The 19,444-nt window shown below is 50.0% G+C and overlaps 1 protein-coding gene across 2 annotated transcripts; it reads left to right on the forward strand.

Moving 5' to 3' along the window:
* The first annotated feature begins 830 nt into the window (after positions 1–830).
* On the forward strand, positions 831–19,061 carry Ttpal (alpha tocopherol transfer protein like). 2 transcript variants are annotated; one of them, NM_001430201.1, is made up of 5 exons: positions 831–896; positions 5,927–6,392; positions 9,992–10,185; positions 12,467–12,577; positions 15,244–19,061. In NM_001430201.1, the coding sequence occupies exons 2-5, from the start codon at positions 5,945–5,947 to the stop codon at positions 15,520–15,522; spliced, it is 1,032 nt and encodes a 343-aa protein (NP_001417130.1). In that variant the 5' UTR covers positions 831–896; positions 5,927–5,944; the 3' UTR covers positions 15,523–19,061. The 2 variants fall into 2 exon arrangements, with proteins under 2 accessions (NP_001417130.1, NP_001100007.1); NM_001106537.2 differs by having other exon boundaries at positions 5,930–6,392.
* Positions 19,062–19,444: the final 383 nt, after the last annotated feature.

Consider the following 19,444-nt stretch of genomic DNA (forward strand, 5'->3'; position numbering starts at 1 on the left):
ATGCAGTTTGGCGTCTGGCAAAATCCATGTGTCCTTATGTCCCTGAAGGTCACTTCCCACCACTCTAAGACTCCATTTCTCTGTAACATAAGGAATGAGGGAACTTAAGGTCACCCCTATGAATGTGACATTCTCTTGGTCCACTGGAACTTCTAGAAACGGTCTGTTGTCCTTATTCTACCTGAAATCGGAATCTCAGAGATTTGCCCTTACACAAACTGTGGCTGTGTGATGAGGATAGTTAATGGACCAGGCGTGGAGCTAGTAAACTCCTTTCCAAAATTCTGCCGTCTGGAGACAACATTGTGAGAGCCCCAAAGCAGGAAAAAGGCAGTTTCTGAGTCGAGGTCCAGGGCAAGAATTGTGTTATTCATGAAGAAACTGAGGCCAGGAGGCAAGGTCACTTGGCCAGAGTGGCTCAGTCGATGGCACACTGACACCAGGCAGTCAGTCCAGATGTCAGCTGAGGACCTAGTAGTTCTGCAAATGATAATCCTGAGGTCTAGGTCTAGTGCACCGATTTGACAATTCTCTATCATGAAGCAGGGGGATTTGCAAAAACAAAAAACAAAAACCAAAAAACTATTTAATGAGACAGTGGTGTAGAACACTAGGCATACGGTAGTATGTCCCAGGGGAGTAGCTGATTTCCTCCCCCAGGCCTCAGTTTCCAATCCACCCACCCAACTCAGCTATACAGCCCGGGCCAACACCCAAGCCAACGCCGCAAAGATCACTCATGCGCACTCCCAGATGGGCACCGCCTACACGCGCCCAGAACGTCACTTCCGGCGCGAGGGCCGGGCCGGCCGGCTGTGGAGTGCGGGTCTGTTCTGCGCGCTCTGCCAGCCGAGGCTCCTGCCGCTGTGACCCGCGCTCCGCCCGCCGCCGGGCCGGTGAGTGCCCACGAGCCCGTGTGTGCGCCGAGGGGCCAGAGATAGGGACAGGAGAGGGCGAGGCCGCCGGAAGTGGGCCAGAGGGGCGGGAGACCCCAGGAAATGGGGACACCTGGGGAGGGGGCGAAGACCGGAAGTAGGGGCCTTGGAACGCTGTCAGCGGCTCCGAGGTCTCTGGGGCTCCGAGAGAGTGGCTTCCTGCCTCCTGTTATTGTGGACGAGAGGGGATGCTCCAGAGAGAGAGAGAGATGGCTCGAGGTGGGAAGGAGGTCAGGCTTTATATCCTGTCCATCATGTTATTCTCCAGGCTGACAGCCACTGCTGAGCCCCTGGGGATTTCAACAGGAAGCTGCAGGTGGACGATAGAAATGATGAGGCCAGGGTGGGGCTCGACACTCCTTCGCTCTGCCTCACTGGACAGGACTTGCCATACTTCCCCTGATGTTTACTGAGTGCTGTCATGAGCTGGCACTGGGTCTTGTGACTCCACAGGCAAGTTCTGTGCCTTGTTGGGATTCACGTTGTAGAAGTCATCTCCCTCCTTTGTAAAGTGGAAAGTGATGCTAATGGGCTCGCTCCGTATTGTGAGGATGAAATGTGGAGTTGACAGTGCAGTGCAGGGGTAGAGTGGTGCTTAGCGTGTGCAAGGCTCTGGGTTTTATCTCCAGCAGCACGCAGGAAGAAACAAGAAAGCATGTACAATGCTGAGCTTGACTCAAAGCAAAACCCTCAAGCACATATTACCTCTTTCATCAGTCCTTCGTGATGGAAGCTGCACCAGGCGAGGCTTTATTTTCTGCTGTGTCCCTAGCAGCCGTCAGCACAGGGCCTGACATGTACAGGAGGCGATCAGTAATTCTTTGTTAAATGATGGGTGGGAACTGAGTCTGAAGGGTTTCGTGTAAACACCTGTACACTGAGCAAAAGTCTCCAAAGACAAATAGGAACCCAGTGCTGTGGAAAACTGGAGGAACTCACCCTGAGGAAGCTGGGGGCTGGGGGTGGGAGGTTTACAGAATAGATCACATCACAATTGAGCCACGAAGATGAAAAGTTGTCCCATTAGCAGCAGACATGAAGAAGAGCTTTTTACGAAGAGGGTGTCAGAGGTGTGATCTATTCCAAAGATGGCGGGTTATTAGTTTGTCTTCCCTGGTAAGGAAAGGAGAGAAAGGAGAGGGACTTTGAGGCTGGTTCTGTAGCCTGTGGCACTACAGTCAATCTCAGGCAATGAATTGGGAATTAGCTGTTGGTGACTGCCATGGAAACAGCCCAGGGTGGCTCCCCTGAGGTTAGGATTGTCCCATCCCTTGCTCAACACACCTCTGTAAAGTACATTAAAATAAAATATTTATGATGTGGAGCCTATATGTCTTAATAGCTTTTTAGGCGCTACATTCAGGTTAATGAACAAGCCCGGACTTCACACACTGATTACCTGCACGCATGTCAAGAATGGGGGCTATGCTGGTCCACAGAGCTCATACCCAGACGCCTGGGTTTTATCTCCAGCAACATGCAGGACGAAATAAGAAAACATGTACAATGCGGACCTTGATTCAAAGCAAAACCCTCAAGCACGTATGACCTCATTGCAATCCTCTACGATGTAATCTGCACTAGGCGAGGCTTTATTTTCTGTTGTGTCCCTAGCAGCCGTCAGCACAGGGCCTGACACGTACAAGAGGGCCTTCGAGCCTAGTTCTATAGACAGTAGTGACAGCTGACTCTTCATGTCACTGTCCCCTCTCACCTGGACTGTTGGTGAAATTTCTACACCAGTGGTTCCCAATCTGTGGGTCGAGATTCACAAAAGACCACTGGAAAACACAGATATTGACATTATATGACTAGCAAAATGACAGTTATGGAGTAACAATGGAAATACTTCTGTGGTCGGGGGTCACCACAACATGAACTGTATCGAAGGGTCGCAGCGTTGGGAAGGGTGAGAGCCACCGCTCCAGACCATCATGTTCACTTTCTGGGGTGTGTGGGTGTAGATGGCGCACATGTGGAGGTCAGAGGTCAGCCTTGGGTTGGTTCTCCCCTTCCACTTTTGCGTGGGTTTTGCAAATTTTGGAAAGTTCGTTTCCGCAGTTTGAAGTCAGGTAGCCAGGCCGGGGCTGCAAGTGAAGCCATCTCTCACCCCGCGTGTGTACTTGAGACAGTAGAGTCGTCCTTTTGAGCGGAAATCTGATCGTGTCCAACCAGCTCTGCACAAAAATTTGAAGTTCTCACAGGCCTACTGCGCCCTGGCCACTAGCCCCCAATAGGCTTCTGAATCCGTCTGCTTTCTCTCACTTTGCTTTCTACAATCTAGCTACACTGGGGCTTCTTGTTTCTCAGAAAAGCCAGGCATCTTCAGACACCTTCACCCGACCATGTGATGCGTTTGATGTATCCTGTCCTCTCATCTTTGCTCAAGTGTTACCTAGAGGAGCCTTGCCTGCCTGCCCTATTTAAAACTGCAAACCTGATCCTACCTCCTGCTTTTCTTCTTCATATTAATGGGCTGGCTATTATGGTTAGAAATGTCTCCCATCTCCACTGGGCCCAGTGAAGCGGGATTTTTTTCCTTTACATCTACAACCCCAGCACCTAGAAAAGAACCTGGTACATCCTGAGTATTTGATATTTGCTGGGTGCATGTGTGTCATCCACTCAGGACTCAGGGTGAATCTGTGTGGGTTGGGAAGAGCTGGAGGAAGGACGTACCATTGAGAGGGACCAGGATATGCCCAGGATGAGGATAAATGTTTGTAAGCAAGCACATGAAGTTCATGGATCCAGAGGTTAGACTTTGAGAGACAGAGTTGGCAACCCTGAGATTTGGAGGGAGTGGCCTGCTTGGCCGCTGGCCTCCGTGGAGCAGGAATTTAGCCAGGGCGTCACAGGTATGAACAAGACTCTGAGGCGGCCCTGCTTTGCTTGTTGAGCATGGGATGGAGACAGAGGCCTAGGCTCTACAGCCAGGGAGTCCAGCAGCTAGCTTATTCCCAGGACAGCGCAGGCAGCTGCCCTTCGTTTCCATCCAGCAGTGAGTGAGTGCAGGCTTTCCCAGTGTCAAGCAAGCCCTACTGTCAACAGATGGACAGGCAGTGTGTGGAGTTTATGCAGGGATGACAAAGGAAGAGCCTCCAGTCTGTCATGGAGGGCTGGCCCCCGGGAAGGAGGCATAGGTGGGAAGACTCTCTGAGAGCAGTCCAGGCCCTGGAAGAATCCAGCTAGAGGGACAGAGAACATGAACCAGGGTTGCCTCTTGGAGGTACCCACATCTCTCTTGGTCATTCACTGCTTGGGGAACTGGAGAGTGTTTGTACAAAGCATGGCCTTAAGCGGGTGGTGTCTGAAGGGACAGCAGCTGGTCCCTTCGGTTCTGTGTCCTTAGCAGCAGATCTGACACATTTCCGTGATCACCATAGTAAGTTACATTGTAAAAATAAGACAGAAGCAAGGTGAGCATGGCGTCACACACATGTGAGGCGGAGACGGGAGGTGGGCAACTGCCAGACCATGGTGAGCTACATAGTGAGTCTCAAAGAAAAAAACCCAGTATGGTTAGAAAGTTTTCTTAAATGTCCAGTTGTTCAGATCCATTTCTTAGAGGTAACTGTTGGTAAATTTTTTTTATTTCCTTCCACACAAATCTGATTGTTTTCTGTACTCTCTTCTGGCTTTTTCCTCCATGTCAATTCATGAAGACCCGTGTCTGTCTGTCTCTGTCTGTCTGTCTGTCTGTCTGTCTGTCTGTCTGTCTGTCTCTCTCTCTCTCTCCTCTTTGTGAGTGAGATGTCAATGTATATCAGTTATTAATTTGCACAGGGCAAGGTTGGGCATGTTTATGCCACAGTGTGGGTGTGGAGATCAGAGGACAGCTTGTGGGAGTCGGTTCTCTTCTCCCACAGAGAATGTTCCAGAGATCAGACTCACCTTGCCCAGCTCGGTGCCTGGGGCCTTCACTTGCTGAGCCTCCCTCCCAGCTTATTTCTTAAGACAGGCTAATAGCCCGGAGCTCACTCGCTCTGCTACTCTGCCTGGCCGATAGGCTTCAGGGATCCTCCCGGCTCTGCCCTCTGCTCCCCCAAGCACCGGAGCTCCAGCCTCACAGGCAGTCGGCTTTTATGTGGATACCGGGGATCAGAACCGTACTTTGCTCGCTGAGCCATCTCTCCAGCCTAGTTCTGAATTTCAGGATTGACAAACCGTCTTCTAGAAAGGTTGAATTTATATTCTCACCAGTATTTTAGACCCCTTTTTGGTACTGGGTTTGAATCTCGGTGGTCTTTGATGTTTGCATTCTCATTTGTGTGATGACGAGTTGAGCCTCTGTTTAGACTCTTCCAAGAAGACACAGTCTTTAGTTGTTGGATGTGACTTAGGTATGTGACTCAGATCATGATCGTTCTTCCCAGGGTCCCATGTAAGCAAGGCGTCACCTTTAAAATTACATGCATACACGTATGTGAGTGACTATGTAAGGTGTTCTCCGAGAGGACAGAAGACTAATGGGGTTAATTCTTCCAGCTTTCTGTGGGTTCCTGGGGTCAGACTCTGGTCCTTATGGTTGTGTGGCAAAAGAGTTATCTGTAGTACCAACAACCGAAGATGCACATTTGCACTCTCCCCCCCATTCCCACTGCCCCTCTGGAGGCAGGGCTTCTCTGTGTGATAGCTGTGGCTGTCCCAGAACTCACTTGAAGATGCAATGTTTGCACTCTCCCCCCCCTTCCCACTCCCCCTCTGGAGGTAGGGCTTCTCTGTGTGATAGCTGTGGCTGTCCCAGAACTCACTTGAAGATGCAATGTTTGCACTCTCTCCCCCACCCCTTTCCATTCCCCCTCTGGAGGCAGGGCTTCTCTGTGTAATAGCTGTGGCTGTCCCAGAACTCACCTGAAGACCAGGTTGGCCTTGAACTCATAAAGCTACTCCTGCCTCTGCCTCCTGAGTGCTGGGATTCAAGGCACACACACCACCACCACTGGCTTCATGCTCCACCTTCTTAACCTCACTTGTGGCCTGTGTGTCAGCAGGGACCCTGATAGCTAATGTCAGAAGAAAGTGACTCTGTGAGAACCAGCCCCTCTGTGGCCTCACTCTCCGAAAATGAGCTGCCACCGCCTCCCCCGGAACCTCCCGGCTACGTGTGCTCGCTGACAGAAGACTTGGTCACCAAGGCCAGGGAAGAGCTTCAGGAGAAGCCCGAGTGGAGACTCCGGGATGTGCAGGCCCTTCGAGACATGGTACGGAAGGAGTACCCATACCTGAGTACATCGCTGGATGATGCCTTCCTGTTGCGCTTTCTGAGGGCCCGAAAGTTTGATTATGACCGGGCCCTGCAGCTGCTGGTCAACTACCATGGCTGCAGGCGGAGCTGGCCAGAGGTCTTCAGCAACCTGAGGCCATCAGCCCTGAAAGACGTTCTTAACTCTGGATTCCTCACAGTGCTGCCCCACACAGACCCCAGGGGCTGCCATGTCCTCTGCATCCGACCAGGTACGGGGGATTGTGTGGTCTCTGGGATGGGTCTGTCCTTCACTCTGTTGTCTCTCATAGTCCCCCACTTCCTTGGTTTAGTGAAGGTTCTTTTCCTTTTAGTTTTGGCTTTTTTTTAACAGTCCAGGCTGATCTCAGACTCCCCACACAGCAGAGTATGATCTCGAACTCCTGACCCTCTTGCCTCTGCCTCCCAAGTGCTAGAATTTTAAGTGTGTATCGCCATGGCTGGCCTCAGAGGTCTTTTTGATGACAAAACCATCCTCAGACTATCTGAGGACAACAAGGAAGCCTTGACCTAATGAGGCAGAAACGGCTCCCAGATCTAACACACCAAAGATGCCACCAGTCTGACCAGAACATGGACCCCAGAGCACAGGCCTCCAGCCCCGTCTGCGCTTGGCACAGACAGCTTCTTCATGCTCTTCCTCTGAAGAGCAGCAAAGCAAAATCTGGCCCCTGTCAGCTCTCAGGCCACCTGGCTACCCAGTGAGCTCCTGTCAGTGCAAACTCAGATTCCACAGGAGAGCGTGCAGTGGGCTCAGGACTCTGCTCTTGGTCACAGGAGCAGGCACGATTGCCAAGCCTCTCCCAGTGCCTCCCCCGAGTGGGCTGAGTACAGGTCTAAGTGAGCGGTGTGGCTGGGCAGAAGCCTGGAACAGCGCCTCTTCTCTCCCTCCATCCCCCTCTCCTCTGTTAGGTTAAACCTTGACAAGATTCACTTTATTTTTACTGTTTTATTTTTCTTCAGTGCTGGGAGTGTAACCCTGGCCCTCACCTGCTGGACAGGACTGTACCCCTGAGCTATGATCAGAACCCCTTGATTCATTCGCTGTTACAGCACTTCAAAAATTTAGAAATGTTTTGGCCAGTGAGTGGAGGGTGTGGGAACTCCAACCTTCTGGTTCCTAGTTCTGTCTCCAGGGCAACAGGGCAGTTGAGGCAGAGCCTTCCCTCCACTCACAGACCCTCCATTCCCTTCATTGCAACACCAAGGAGAGAATGGAAGTTAGATTACAGCACTTCTCCTAAGCAGGCCAAGTAGTGAGCACACTGGCAGCCCTCTGCCTGCAGTCACCTGAAGGGGTGTCTGCCGAATGGCCGACTCCAGGTTCCCCTCCTGGATGCCTCACGTGTCCTTCTTTTACCAACAGTCTTTACAGTCTAGACCCTTCTCTGCACCCTGCACCTCGTGACAGACAGCTGAAGCCGATTTACCTGCTGTGCTAGGCGCTTTCTGAAATGAGATGTTTATTTTAAAACAAGCAGTGCAGATTTCTGAGCACTGAGAGACCTAGAAAACAGCTGGCAAGTCTTGTCTGACTGCTATGAGCGCCCCTCACAAGCGTGTTATCAGATGGTCCCATGCACCATGCTGGCTGTGCCTCCTCCTGAGGAGCTGAGCTTGTGAGATGAATTCTGTCCTTGTGTTTGATGAGATCGGGGCCTCTCCCTGCTGACCCAACCTCTTAGGAGGAAGCCTACGGATGAAGCTGTGTTGCTAACTGGGTTTTACTTTGCCCTTTTATTTTTTTTTAAGCATTTTTGAGATAGATGTGATTGAAAGATGGTATGTTATAGAGAGGAGACTTAATTCACATGAACATTAATCACCAAGTTTGGCAAAGACTTAGGAGAATTTTGCAGAGGGCAGGTAAGAAAGCTCAGTGGTAAGAGCACTTGCCCCACAGGCGTGATTCAGATCCCTGGATCCCAAGTGGAAAGTGTCAATCCAGGGTTGTCTTCTGACGTCTACACATGCTGTATGGCATGTGTGTCCCCTCACACATGATCGCGTACATGTGTTATACACACATTCCTAAAAATGTTTTTAAAAAGAAAATAATTGTGTGCATCAAATATCCCATTGCTAGCAAGATGAACTTGTTTTTAAATGCATTCTCCCATGATTTCAAACATACATATGTATGTTTACTTTGATTATAATCTCCCATTATCCTTTATCACCCTCCCCACCCCCCCCCGACCCCCGTCCCCAAGCTCCTCCTTCCCAAGAAGCCCTCAGTGCTCGCACCCACCCCCACCTGGCCCCCACCTGGCCCCAACCCCCGAAGGGAATGGGTGGCTGGGGTTAGCCTTCTGCATTTCAGTAGAGTTGCTTGTACCATGAACATAGGTTGGGGGTTATTTACCTGAGCATGGGGATCTTACCACTGGCCCACATAATTGAGGACCAGGGATCCCTCCCCCAGCATTTAGGGGTGAATTTTCTTTTTTTTGAGACGGGGTCTCATGTAGCCCAGGCTGGCCTTGAACTATCTCTTTTTTAAAATAATTTTTAAATTAATTTTTGTTTATATGAGTACACCATAGCTGTCTTCAGATACACTAGAAGAGGGCATCAGATCCCATTACAGATGGTTGTGAGCCACCACGTGGTTGCTGGGGTTTGAACTCAGGACCTCTGGAAGAGCAGTCAGTGCTCTCAACCGCTGAGCCATCTCTGCAGCCCCCAGGCCTCGGACTTTCTGTGTAACTGAAGAAGACCTGAACTCCCAAGTGCTCCCACAGCCCCTGACATAAGGTCTTGGTGAAGATTTTCTTGAGAATTATAGTTGCCAGCTGGGCACAGTGGCCCGTGCCTGTTATGCCAACACTCGAAAGGCTTGCTGACAGTTCAAGGGCATCCTGAGCTACAGAGTAAAACTCTGCCAGAAAAATGGTGGGAAGAAGAGAAAAAGAATAGTGACTAACAGTCAAAAATACCATTGTCATGGTTACCCTTTTCCCAAAGAGAGGAATCATTAAATATGCAAATATTAATGACGCACACATCCTGCAAGAAGGAGTTTGAGGGGGGCTTTGTGGAATATGGCTGTGCTCCATCCTGCCACACCCCTGGAGTTGTGAGTGAGTGGGAGCAAATGACCGAAAGCCAGCTCAGACCAGTTGAAATGAGAACGTCTTTGCTCAGGTGACATCTGGGTTCAGTTAGACTTGAGGGGACCTGACTGGAAAGGTGATTCCATATCTGCCAGCCTTGGCTTGGACTTCATGTCAGACCAGCTCTGGCCTCAGATTTCAGGGAGGAGAGAGCTTCTCTTTCCCAAGAACCACACCCGAGATTAAGCCTCGCTCTGGGTGGCCTGGCTTAGACCCTGTGCTCTGACCAGGATGTTATACCAGATTGGCCAGCCAGTGCCAATCCTCACCCGCCCTGGAGTCATCAGTCAAGTCAGTTCTGTGCAGCCTGTGTGACTAGAATGGACAACCGGTGTGGTGATGTAATAGCACTTGACAGCAGGAAGCAGAGGTGGCCAGGAGGGCAGGTGTCCTTACCTGTCTACTTAAGAGAGAAGCTCAGAGTGTGGAAGCATCTTGCCCAAGGTCACACAGCTAGTGGAGGTCGGAGGCTACCACGCCCGACTTCAGAGTTCAGGCTTTTAACCTCAGCAGCCAGTGGTGCTTTTGTCCCCAGAGGCTCAGTGGGGTCTGGGAGGTCCTGCCAGCTGCCGGGCAGGACCGTGGTACAGGTGCCTTTCTCTTCCATCTCAGAGCTGAAGCTGTAGATGATGTGTCTTCCTCTGAGCGCTTGTTTGCACTTGTTCTGTAACCCTGTCCATCTCTTGTGACCTCAGACAGATGGATACCGAGCAACTACCCGATCACCGAGAACATCCGCGCCATCTACTTGACGTTAGAAAAACTCATTCAGTCCGAGGAGACCCAGGTGAACGGGGTTGTAATCCTCGCCGACTACAAGGGAGTGAGCTTATCAAAGGCGTCTCACTTTGGCCCCTTTATCGCCAGAAAGGTGATTGGCATCCTTCAGGTATGGCCCTGGGCACCCCATGCCCCTGCCATGGGGCTTTGCTTCCCCCCACAGCCCCGTCCACTCACTACCATCTTATGGAGGACTACACAGAAGCCCACTCCCCACTGTCAGGGAGGGTGATCCTCAGTGCTTTTGGCCTGCAGAAGGAATCACTTGTCCCTGCTTAATGGTTCACAAAGCACTGCTGTCGTTACGGTTCAGTCCCTCAGGGAACACGCTGAGGCAGGCAAGAATTAGTTTCCGTTTTGATAGATGGGGAAGCTGAGACCTAGAGGACTTGCTCTGTGTGCCACAGCTATGGAAGGCTGGGCTCTTGTTCACTGGGCTGCCCCTTGGGTGCTGCCTCTTGTGAGCTGTGGAGTCAGAGGCTCAACTGCCCTTCCCTGAGCCCACAGTGTCCAGGCCCCGCATGGATCCACTCACTCTCGCAGACCACTCCTGCATTGGTCATCGTTTTAGTTTGTTTTTTTGAGACAGAATCTCTTGTAGTCCAGGCTGGCCTCAAACTTGATAGGTAGCCAAAGATTGACCTAATCCTCCTGCCTCACAGCTCCATGACTATAAATTTGAACACCTGGTCTTCCTTAGCTTTCACTATTTTTCTTTTTACTAAAGATTTATTTATTTTATGTATATAAGTGCACTGTAGCTGTCCTCAGACACACCAGAAGAGGGCATCGGATCTCATTACAGATGGTTGTGAGCCACCATGTGGTTGCTGGGAATTGAACTCAGGACCTCTGGGAGAGCAGTCGGTGCTCTTAACCACTGAGCCATCTCTCCAGCCCCCTGTTTTTGTTTTTGTTTTTGTTTTTTCTTGTGCTAGGAATAGAACTCGGGATCTCATGTATGCCAGGCAAACAGTCTACCACTGAGCTCCGTCCCTGGCTCTGTTCTGTTTTTATTTATGTATAGGGTGTTTTGTCTGCTCGTACACCTGCACATGTGTGCCTGGTGTCCCAGGAGACCAGAAGAAGCTTTCGGGTTGCCTAAGACTAGGTTGTCAGACGACGCGTAGGTGCTCGGAATCACCCAGTTCCTGTGGAAGGGCAGACAATGCTCTTAGCCGCTGAGCCATTCTTTCAGCTTCTAGCTCGGTTTTGCTGGCTCCTTCTGAATGACACACAGTGTTGGGATTGCGTTTGTGTCTGTATTTCCCTACTAATGTAAGATTACCCAGACGGGACCAAAATGTCAGGGTTAAATAAGTCTGAGAACTGCGATTTACTGTGTCTCTTTCTTGTAAATCTCCCTGTAAACGTCAGTGGTGTAAACAGTGAACAGAACTGCACTTAAAGGAACATCTCTCTGTTTTAATGGACCTGGAGATTGAACCTAGAGCTCTGCACCCTAGGCAAGGGCTCTACTATGGAGCTACAGCCCAGATATTTAAAACAACAAACCACTTTTTATGTTGAGACAGAGTTTCCCCAAGGAGCCCAGGCTAGCCTTGAAATGACTCTGTCTATTATTTACCATTTTGTCACTATGATCCAAGCCTCGACCAAGGCAACCTACAGGAAAAGAAGTCTGTTTCGCATATGGTTTCAGAGAGATAAGAGTCCACTATGGTAGGAAGGCCGGCGTCAAGGCTCAAACCTGTGGCAGGACAGGGAGCTGAAAGCACAAACCAGAGAGCAGAGGAATAGTGTGAGGCTGTTCTCAGAGCCTGTCCCCAGGGCCACACTTCCTCCAGGAGGCCACTTCTCAATTCCTCAAACACAGCCGCCAAGTGGGACCAGGTGTTGAGATGCCCAAGCCTATGGGGGTTATCTCATGCAAACCACCATACTGTGTATTCTAAACAGGCCTTGAACTCATAACCCTCCCACCTCGAATTCCTACATAGCTGGGATTACAGGCTTCAGCCACTAGGCGAGGCTAAGGAAACTTATTTAACTGTGTAGGTCACCGCATTCCTCTGGCTCACAATATTTCCCAAGCAGCCCTGCTTCACGTCATTTCTGATGCACCCTGGGAAATGCACTTGGGGCAGCTCTGACCTGGAAGGCCTACTGTTTTCAGCTCTTCCTCTGTGCACTCGAGCCTTTGTTTGCTGCTGTAGGACGGGCTCCCCACCTCTTTGCCTAGCTCTTCTGACCCAGATCTCCTCACAGTTTGTTCCTGTTTTCTCACACCAGGGCTAGCTCCGGGGAGGTTGTGAGAGGCAGACCAGGTTGCTGCTGGGCCTGTTACGGTTTAGATGGGGAGGGCAGCTGCAGAGGGGACGGTATGCAGATATTGTAGTGTTCTAACAAGGCATTCTTCCCACCCACAGGATGGCTTCCCCATTCGGATAAAAGCAGTTCACATAGTAAACGAACCTCGGATATTTAAGGGCATTTTCGCCATCATAAAACCATTTCTGAAGGAGAAAATTGCAAACAGGGTAAGTGACGTCCTTTGAATGGAATACTTTAAAAAAAATCTCCCTTGATTTTTTTTTTCCTCACCTGATTTATTCGTGACCCCTAGAACATCAGCATTTTTGTCCAGGAAGTAGTTTGGAAAGCATATGGTACAAATAAACATGGCCCACTCTTTTTCTGAGGGGAAGAAGACATTGTCCATAGGGTGAACAGGACCAGGATGTTGTGCTTACAACAGAGCCCAAGACGAAGACAGGATTTTTATATTAGACTGCCTCTCCGCTCTGTAATCCACTCAGACTTCCCGGTCTCCTGGCTTACCCAGCATGGCATTTTATGTGTAAGAGGGTCTAGAAAAGGAAGGGAAAGGTCACCGAGCAGATGGATTGATGGATCCATCATTGCTAACTCATGCATGCTTGGCAAGTGCTCTGCCATAACTTGCACAGCCAGCCCCAGAAGACACTTTTAAAAGAGTCTTCCTTTCAGTCCATCTTTCTCAGGATCACTGATGGAAATGTGGCTGGCATCTTTATTCTCCTTCCCACTCAGAGACACTGAGGTCACTCCAAACACTGGGTTCAGTCTCAACAGTTGATCATATGTTTTTAAAGATCTTTGAATTTTAGTGTGTGTGTATGTGCGTGCATGTGCACGTGTGTGCAGTGCCCGAGGAGGCCAGAAGAGAGCACTGGATTCCCCTGGGGTTGGGTTTACACCCTGTTGTGAGCCACCTGACGTTGATGCTGGGATTTAAACTCGGGACCTCTGGAAGAGCAGCAGTGCTCTTCATTTCTGAGCCGTCTCTCCTGCCCGGTTTCATAGCTTTTCAAAAAGAAGCATACACAATAGACAACCTCAAGGTTGTAGGAGCTAAAACTTAGAATCTGGGCTCAGATTCCCAGGTCCTTTCTGTTAACAGAGAGAGGTGGAGCCTGGCCTGAGTGGGGTTTGAATCTCTTCAGTAATTCCGCTGTTAAGACTTAGAAGTGCTGATGGTGTAAGCTCTGTTGGTTCCTGTCCTGCCTTTCTGTTGGTGCGATAAAACACCGAACAAAAGCCATTCACGGCACAAAGGGTTTATTGACAATAGCTTGAAGTAGCTGGTTGAGTTGCTACCACAGGGAGAAGACAGGGTTTGCTTCTCTCCATTTGATGCAGACCAGGATCCAGCTCCCACCTCAGATGACCTAATATTCTCCCACAGGCATGCCCAGAGTCCTGTCTCCCAAGGGATTCGGTCACTTTGACAGTTGACAGTACCCATCACGGTTCCTAAAGACCCTCTCTGCAGACAGGTTGCATCTTTGAAACCGTCTTCTGTGGTCCCTGACGGTGTTCATTTATTCCTGTCACTGCTCACTCGATCAAAACGCAATTGACCAACTTCTAGATGGCATGAAATCCATGCCAAATCCCTGCCCAAACTTTCTTGCGCTCTGGAAAGACCCTGCAGTGAACGGAGCGTTAGTACCATGAAGGGGCTGTGCACTCGTCAGGCAGTGAGAGCTGGTGCCACTGAGACTTGTGAGGGAGCAAGACGTCCAGCAGCCGGGAGACCACACAGAATAAAGCTGAGGCACTGGAGGGTGCCCGGCTGGGAGAGCGGGTAGGAAGCTGGCCGCTAGGGCTAGGTGATGGGGAGACTGATGGGTGAAGCCTGAGAAACTAAAGGGCCAGTCTGACAGGCCTTGCAGGCCCGCAAGAGGGAGCATCAGAGGACAATACATACAGTGACCTTACCTGAGCGACACCGACGGGAGGGACTGTTCTGGGACAAGGCTCCTTCTGATGAGAGGCTCTGAGCAATGATGGTGGCACGGGACTGCTGGGGTGGTAGTGAATTAGTTGCATCATGGCTGGACTGATGTCTCCTCAGTGGGGTGTGCAGTGGGGGATTAAGGTGTTACAGGCACCTGGGGCCGAGGCACTTTGTTCATTCAGCCCATGTTTATTTGAGCACCTGCCACAGGGAGATTGATTCATTACTGATTCCCCCAGCATGTGTGTGTCTGTCCTTAGAAGATGCTTTTATTAGTGTCTTATGTCTCTATCACTGTGATAAACCCATAACCTTGGCTTCCATATCCCTGATCAGTTCACTGAGGGAAGCCAAGGCAGGAACGTGAGGGAAAAACTGAACCAGAGACTGTCGGGGAATGCTGCTTACGACTTGCTGCTTAAAGCTTGCCCCATTCGCCATTTCATACACCCCAGGAACCACCTTCACAGGGACGGGAAATGTCCCGCAGGCCAATCTGATTGGGGCGTTTTCTCAATTGAGGTTCTCCCTTCTCATATGATTCTAGCTTGTATCAAGTTGACAAAAACCCGCATGATCAGCATGGTAATCTATGATAATCAGCTGCATTATGTCACTGTTATTCCCTGTGATAGGCTTGTCCTCGAACCCCTCCCTCCAGCCTCTTCCTCTCTCCACCCACTTCTACTTTCATGTCTGTTTTGTCTGTTTTAGTGAGCCAAGGAGTTTATTTAGGGTTATTTACAATGTCATGAATAAAGGGCCATTTACCAGGATTTGGGCACTTAAAATGGCCATAGCACTGAAGAAAATGGCTCCTGGAGGAAGGACTGGGTCCTCATGTTCCCCTGGCATGTTGCAGGGCCCAATCTTGTGCCCATGATCAGGGCTGCTGACTGTGCTTTTTATACCGTTCTGTTTCAGTTCTTCCTCCATGGGTCTGACCTGAGCTCTCTGCACACGAGCCTTCCAAGGAATATCCTCCCCAAAGAGTATGGGGGCACCGCTGGGGAGCTGGACACTGCCAGCTGGAACGCGGTGCTGCTGGCCTCGGAGGATGATTTTGTGAAAGAGTTCTGCCAGCCTGAGTCTGGCTGCGATGGTCTCTTGGGCCAGCCCCTGCTGCCTGAGGGGCTGATCTCAGACGCGCAGTGTGACGACTCCATGCGAGCCATGAAGTCCCAGCTCTACTCCTGCTATTAGCCCTCTTCCGGGAGAATCACCATGTGTAATTCCTTCCTTCTTCGAATGCACAGGCTGAAGATGCCAGGACCTCGGTCTTGCTCCATCACAGTGCAGCACGGAGCTGCCTGCAGAGATTTAAGGAGAGCCCATCACAGGCAGACCTCTGACCAGCTAGGTTATTCCAAGAAGACATGGAAATTGCCCTGGTGATTCCCAGATGTCTGTACTCTAAGTCTGCAACTGTTACTCTGGAAGCTGCATCTGTTTCTTATGCATCTTGGAAAGAACTAGGGTCAAAGTCACTCTGAAGTGACCAGGAGTAGACAACTTGATTGATCATGAGTCTGAAACAATTGCCAATCCTGAAAGGTGGCCATGCGTGAGACTTTGAGTCTCTTTCCCATAAACTGTAGGTGTTGACTACTGCTGCTTATCTGCAAAGGTCAGGGTTCAGGCCCCAGTTGGCATTGCTGGGTCTGGGAAGCACTGCTAACTGAGTGGTAGAAACGCCAGGCCCAGGCAGCACTTAAAGGTTAAAGGTCAAATTTGGAAGCTAAGGCTATAAATCATCCTGGGTTCCAGGCTTAAATCTTGCAATGGACACTCTCCCCAAACCCATAAAGCCTTAGCTCTGGTTCTCCATGGAATCATGCAGGTCAACATAAAATACTGGATTCTTGGACTGCGTGGCTAAAAGCACTTAGACTAGGAGTCCAGTGTGTGACTGGATGGATAGGGGCCTCAGCTTGTCAACTCTAAGTTAGGCTCCATGGAATGAAGGCCTTGGGGGCTGCTCAAGTTCTGTTAGGTTTCTGCTTGGAAAGATGACCACCTGGAGGTGGCCGGGCCTTTTTGGTTTGGCTTGGTTTTGTGTTATAGACACAAGCCTTATGGAAAGGAACCGTCTGGCCTTTAAAGAAATTACTATGTTCCTGGGAGTTGGTGGTAACCAGCTGCTTTTGCAGAATGATGGGTGAACTGGAAAGGGATGGCTTTTGTGAGGCTGACCAAGTCTTGTACGCGGATGTTGTACAGATTCCTCCCACACCGGAGACATTCGTACTATATTAGAAACAGCCACGGACTTGTGCTCTTTCAGTTTGTGTCCCTGGAAACATACGGGGGGCAGGCTGTTGCTGGTTCACCTGGGGGCCCTGCCCTCCCAGACACGGGAGTGCTTGTCTAGCGTGGGAGGGCCAGTTGGCCAGATTGTTAGCTCTGCGTTGGGGTGTCGTAGACAACTGACAGGATTTTAGCCTTAACCCAAGCACTGAGTGAGGTGATTTTTCCCTTGGCTTTTGGCGTGTCCTTTGGTATTCACCATGTATTGTGGTGTCAGGTAGTGTCAGGTACTGTTGGCTGTGTGTCTCCTAGACTAAGCGGGCGTTGCATACAGCTTACATACAGTGCTTGGAGACCAAAGGTCAGTTGGTTGTTAATAAGCTGTTCCACCCTTAACAGCACTTCCCAAAACATCACAGAAGCTCTTTATGGACACTTACCTCAATAATGCCAATTCTGGAGGACACTCTTTTCACCATAGATGCGAATCCTTGATCTCCTGGCTCCTGGTTGAGCTTCCGCACTGATACACCCTCTTGACTGCCCATCAGGGCCATTTGCTGCTGAGTTTCTGCTATTTGCTTTAGCTCCTGGTGTTTTCTGCCTAAAGGGATGGCCACCCAGACACCTAAAAAGACCCGGGATGGCTCTCTAGCCTTGGTGGAGAGTCTTATTAGAAGTTTTCTTTGGGGGATTGGGGATTTGGCTCAGTGGTAGAGCGCTTGCCTGGCAAGCACAAGGCCCTGGGTTCGGTCCCCAGCTCTTAAAAAAAAAAAAAGTTTTCTTTGGTAGTTGGGGAAAAGGCAGAAGGAAAAAAACAAAGGGAAAGATGAATCTCTCAGTCCTACCTGGTTCCCTAAATTTAAATCGTGTCATGTGACTAGTTAGTCTCTTTGACTTAACAAAGGGACAACCAGGTTCTTGGGGAGAAATCTCAGAGCAGAAATGTTGCCTGTTTGCTAAGCCTTTCTGGTTAAGCCAAGAGGGAGCCATTGTATCAAGACTCTAAGGAGGCTGGATCTGTTATGTCCCCATTGCTACTTGTGGACTCTAGAGGACTCTTGGCACCTCAGGTTTGAAGCAGGCTGTGAGACCAGGATGTCCTGGTGCCAAGCAACCCCACTGTTGAGCAGCAGGGGCACCATAGGCCTCAGCTAGGGGAGCGCACTGGTAGAGCCAGCAAGTGAGCAGGAATCTGACTTTAGGGTAAAAATCTAGACAGTTCTGACAGCTGGAAGTCAACTTTTCCTCCATTCAAAGTCATGTGGCATTGGGAAGGGGCTAGGGAAATAGAAGTGGGTTCCAGCTTTATCTTCCTACACAGTCTCGAGTATAGCATTAACACCGAGTGCTGGACAGAGGTTGTCTGCTGAACACTCAATCCTGCTCCTGACTGACTCTGGAAATAAGGACATTCCACTCTGCTTGGCGCGGAGATGCCCTAGTGTAAGAATATGGGAGTCTTCTCTTTCTCAAGTCCTCTACAGACTTCCAGGCAGTTCATCTTCCTAGAAAAGTATGAGTTCTGCCTTCATGTAGAAACACAGATAAAATCTACAGAAACAACCGGAAGTGCTGGCTTCTTACGCCTTGGCTTTCTCCAGGCACAGGTGGGTTCGACTACTCCCATTTCATCTTTGTAAGCACCTCAGGTTATAGGGCAGTTTCTTCAGAGTTGGGGGACTGGAGCCATTCCCCCTGAATGCCTGAGGTGGCCTTACCACCTAGCAGCCAGTTTGGCCAGCAACAGCCACACTGCTGTTATGGTATCATAATACCTCATCCTCGGGTTTCCTTCAGAAAGGAAAATGCTAACTCAGTTGATGTAAGTGTTGCTGTGCTGGGATCCTGTCATGTGGGAGGGAACACCAAATACACAGGCTCTCAGGAGACATCTTGCTAAGGCTTCTCTTTACTGCAGTCTGCTCACGTTGTAAATCTGCCCTCTGTTCTCCTGACTCAGAAAGACTCAGCCACAAATGCAAGAAGCGCCATCAAACGTTCCTTCTCAGTGGGAACGTGCTCCACAGGAAGGTCCAGTGGGATTTGCAGCTAGAGTCACGTTTTACTGGTTTGTGACCAAATTTACTGGTTTTCAGTTACCTGGGGTCCTATGTGTGTTTTCAACCTTTTCCCATCAGGCAGTTAGTAGTAGCCACTTTGGGTTCCTGTGGACGTGCCTCAGCTTCTCGGCATAGGAACCCAACAGGTAGAATACTTGAAACTTCTCAGTGGCCAAGACCTCGATACCCTCTCTGATGGGTGGGAACTGGGCTATTTTCCTGACCAATCTAGGCCACCATTTTAGTCCCTGGTCACATTCCTTACTCCAAACTGAAATTCAGTTTGGCTTTGAGTATGTGCACACGTGGTGGGTTCACCTACTTCAGTGTTGACCAAAAGTTTATTTTTCTAGTGCATTTTTCTAAATGGTAAAAATATGTAATTTTAGTATGCATGACTGGGTCTCCAAAATAAAAACTGAGTGTATTGTGGTTTTGTTCTTGACCCAGGGTTTCACTATGTAGTCCTGGTGACCTGGATAGACCAGGTTTCCTAACCACGGGCTCAAGGGCAGCTTCCTGCCCTACAGATGAGGTTGGGAGGGGCACTCTGGCTGCCTCTGAAGATCTCGATACCGGTTGATTGTGAAGGGAAATGGACTGGGCTTCACACAGAAGCCATTATGCCCCTTTCAGTTCCCAAGACTGAGGTATTTCTCTGGACTGACCCTGACTCCTTCCAATGAGAACAAAGTGTTCCTAAAGAGTTCCTGTGGGCTGGGCATGTGTGCCAAGTACACAGAGTGCATAATCTCATTTAAATCTTCAGGCACCATGAATGAAGTGTATTGCCCCCTAGAGGAAAATGGGGCCCA

The sequence above is a fragment of the Rattus norvegicus genome, chromosome 3 (assembly GCF_021556685.1).
Source record: "Rattus norvegicus strain SHRSP/BbbUtx chromosome 3, alternate assembly SHRSP_T2T, whole genome shotgun sequence".
NCBI classification, from domain to species: Eukaryota; Metazoa; Chordata; class Mammalia; order Rodentia; family Muridae; genus Rattus; species Rattus norvegicus.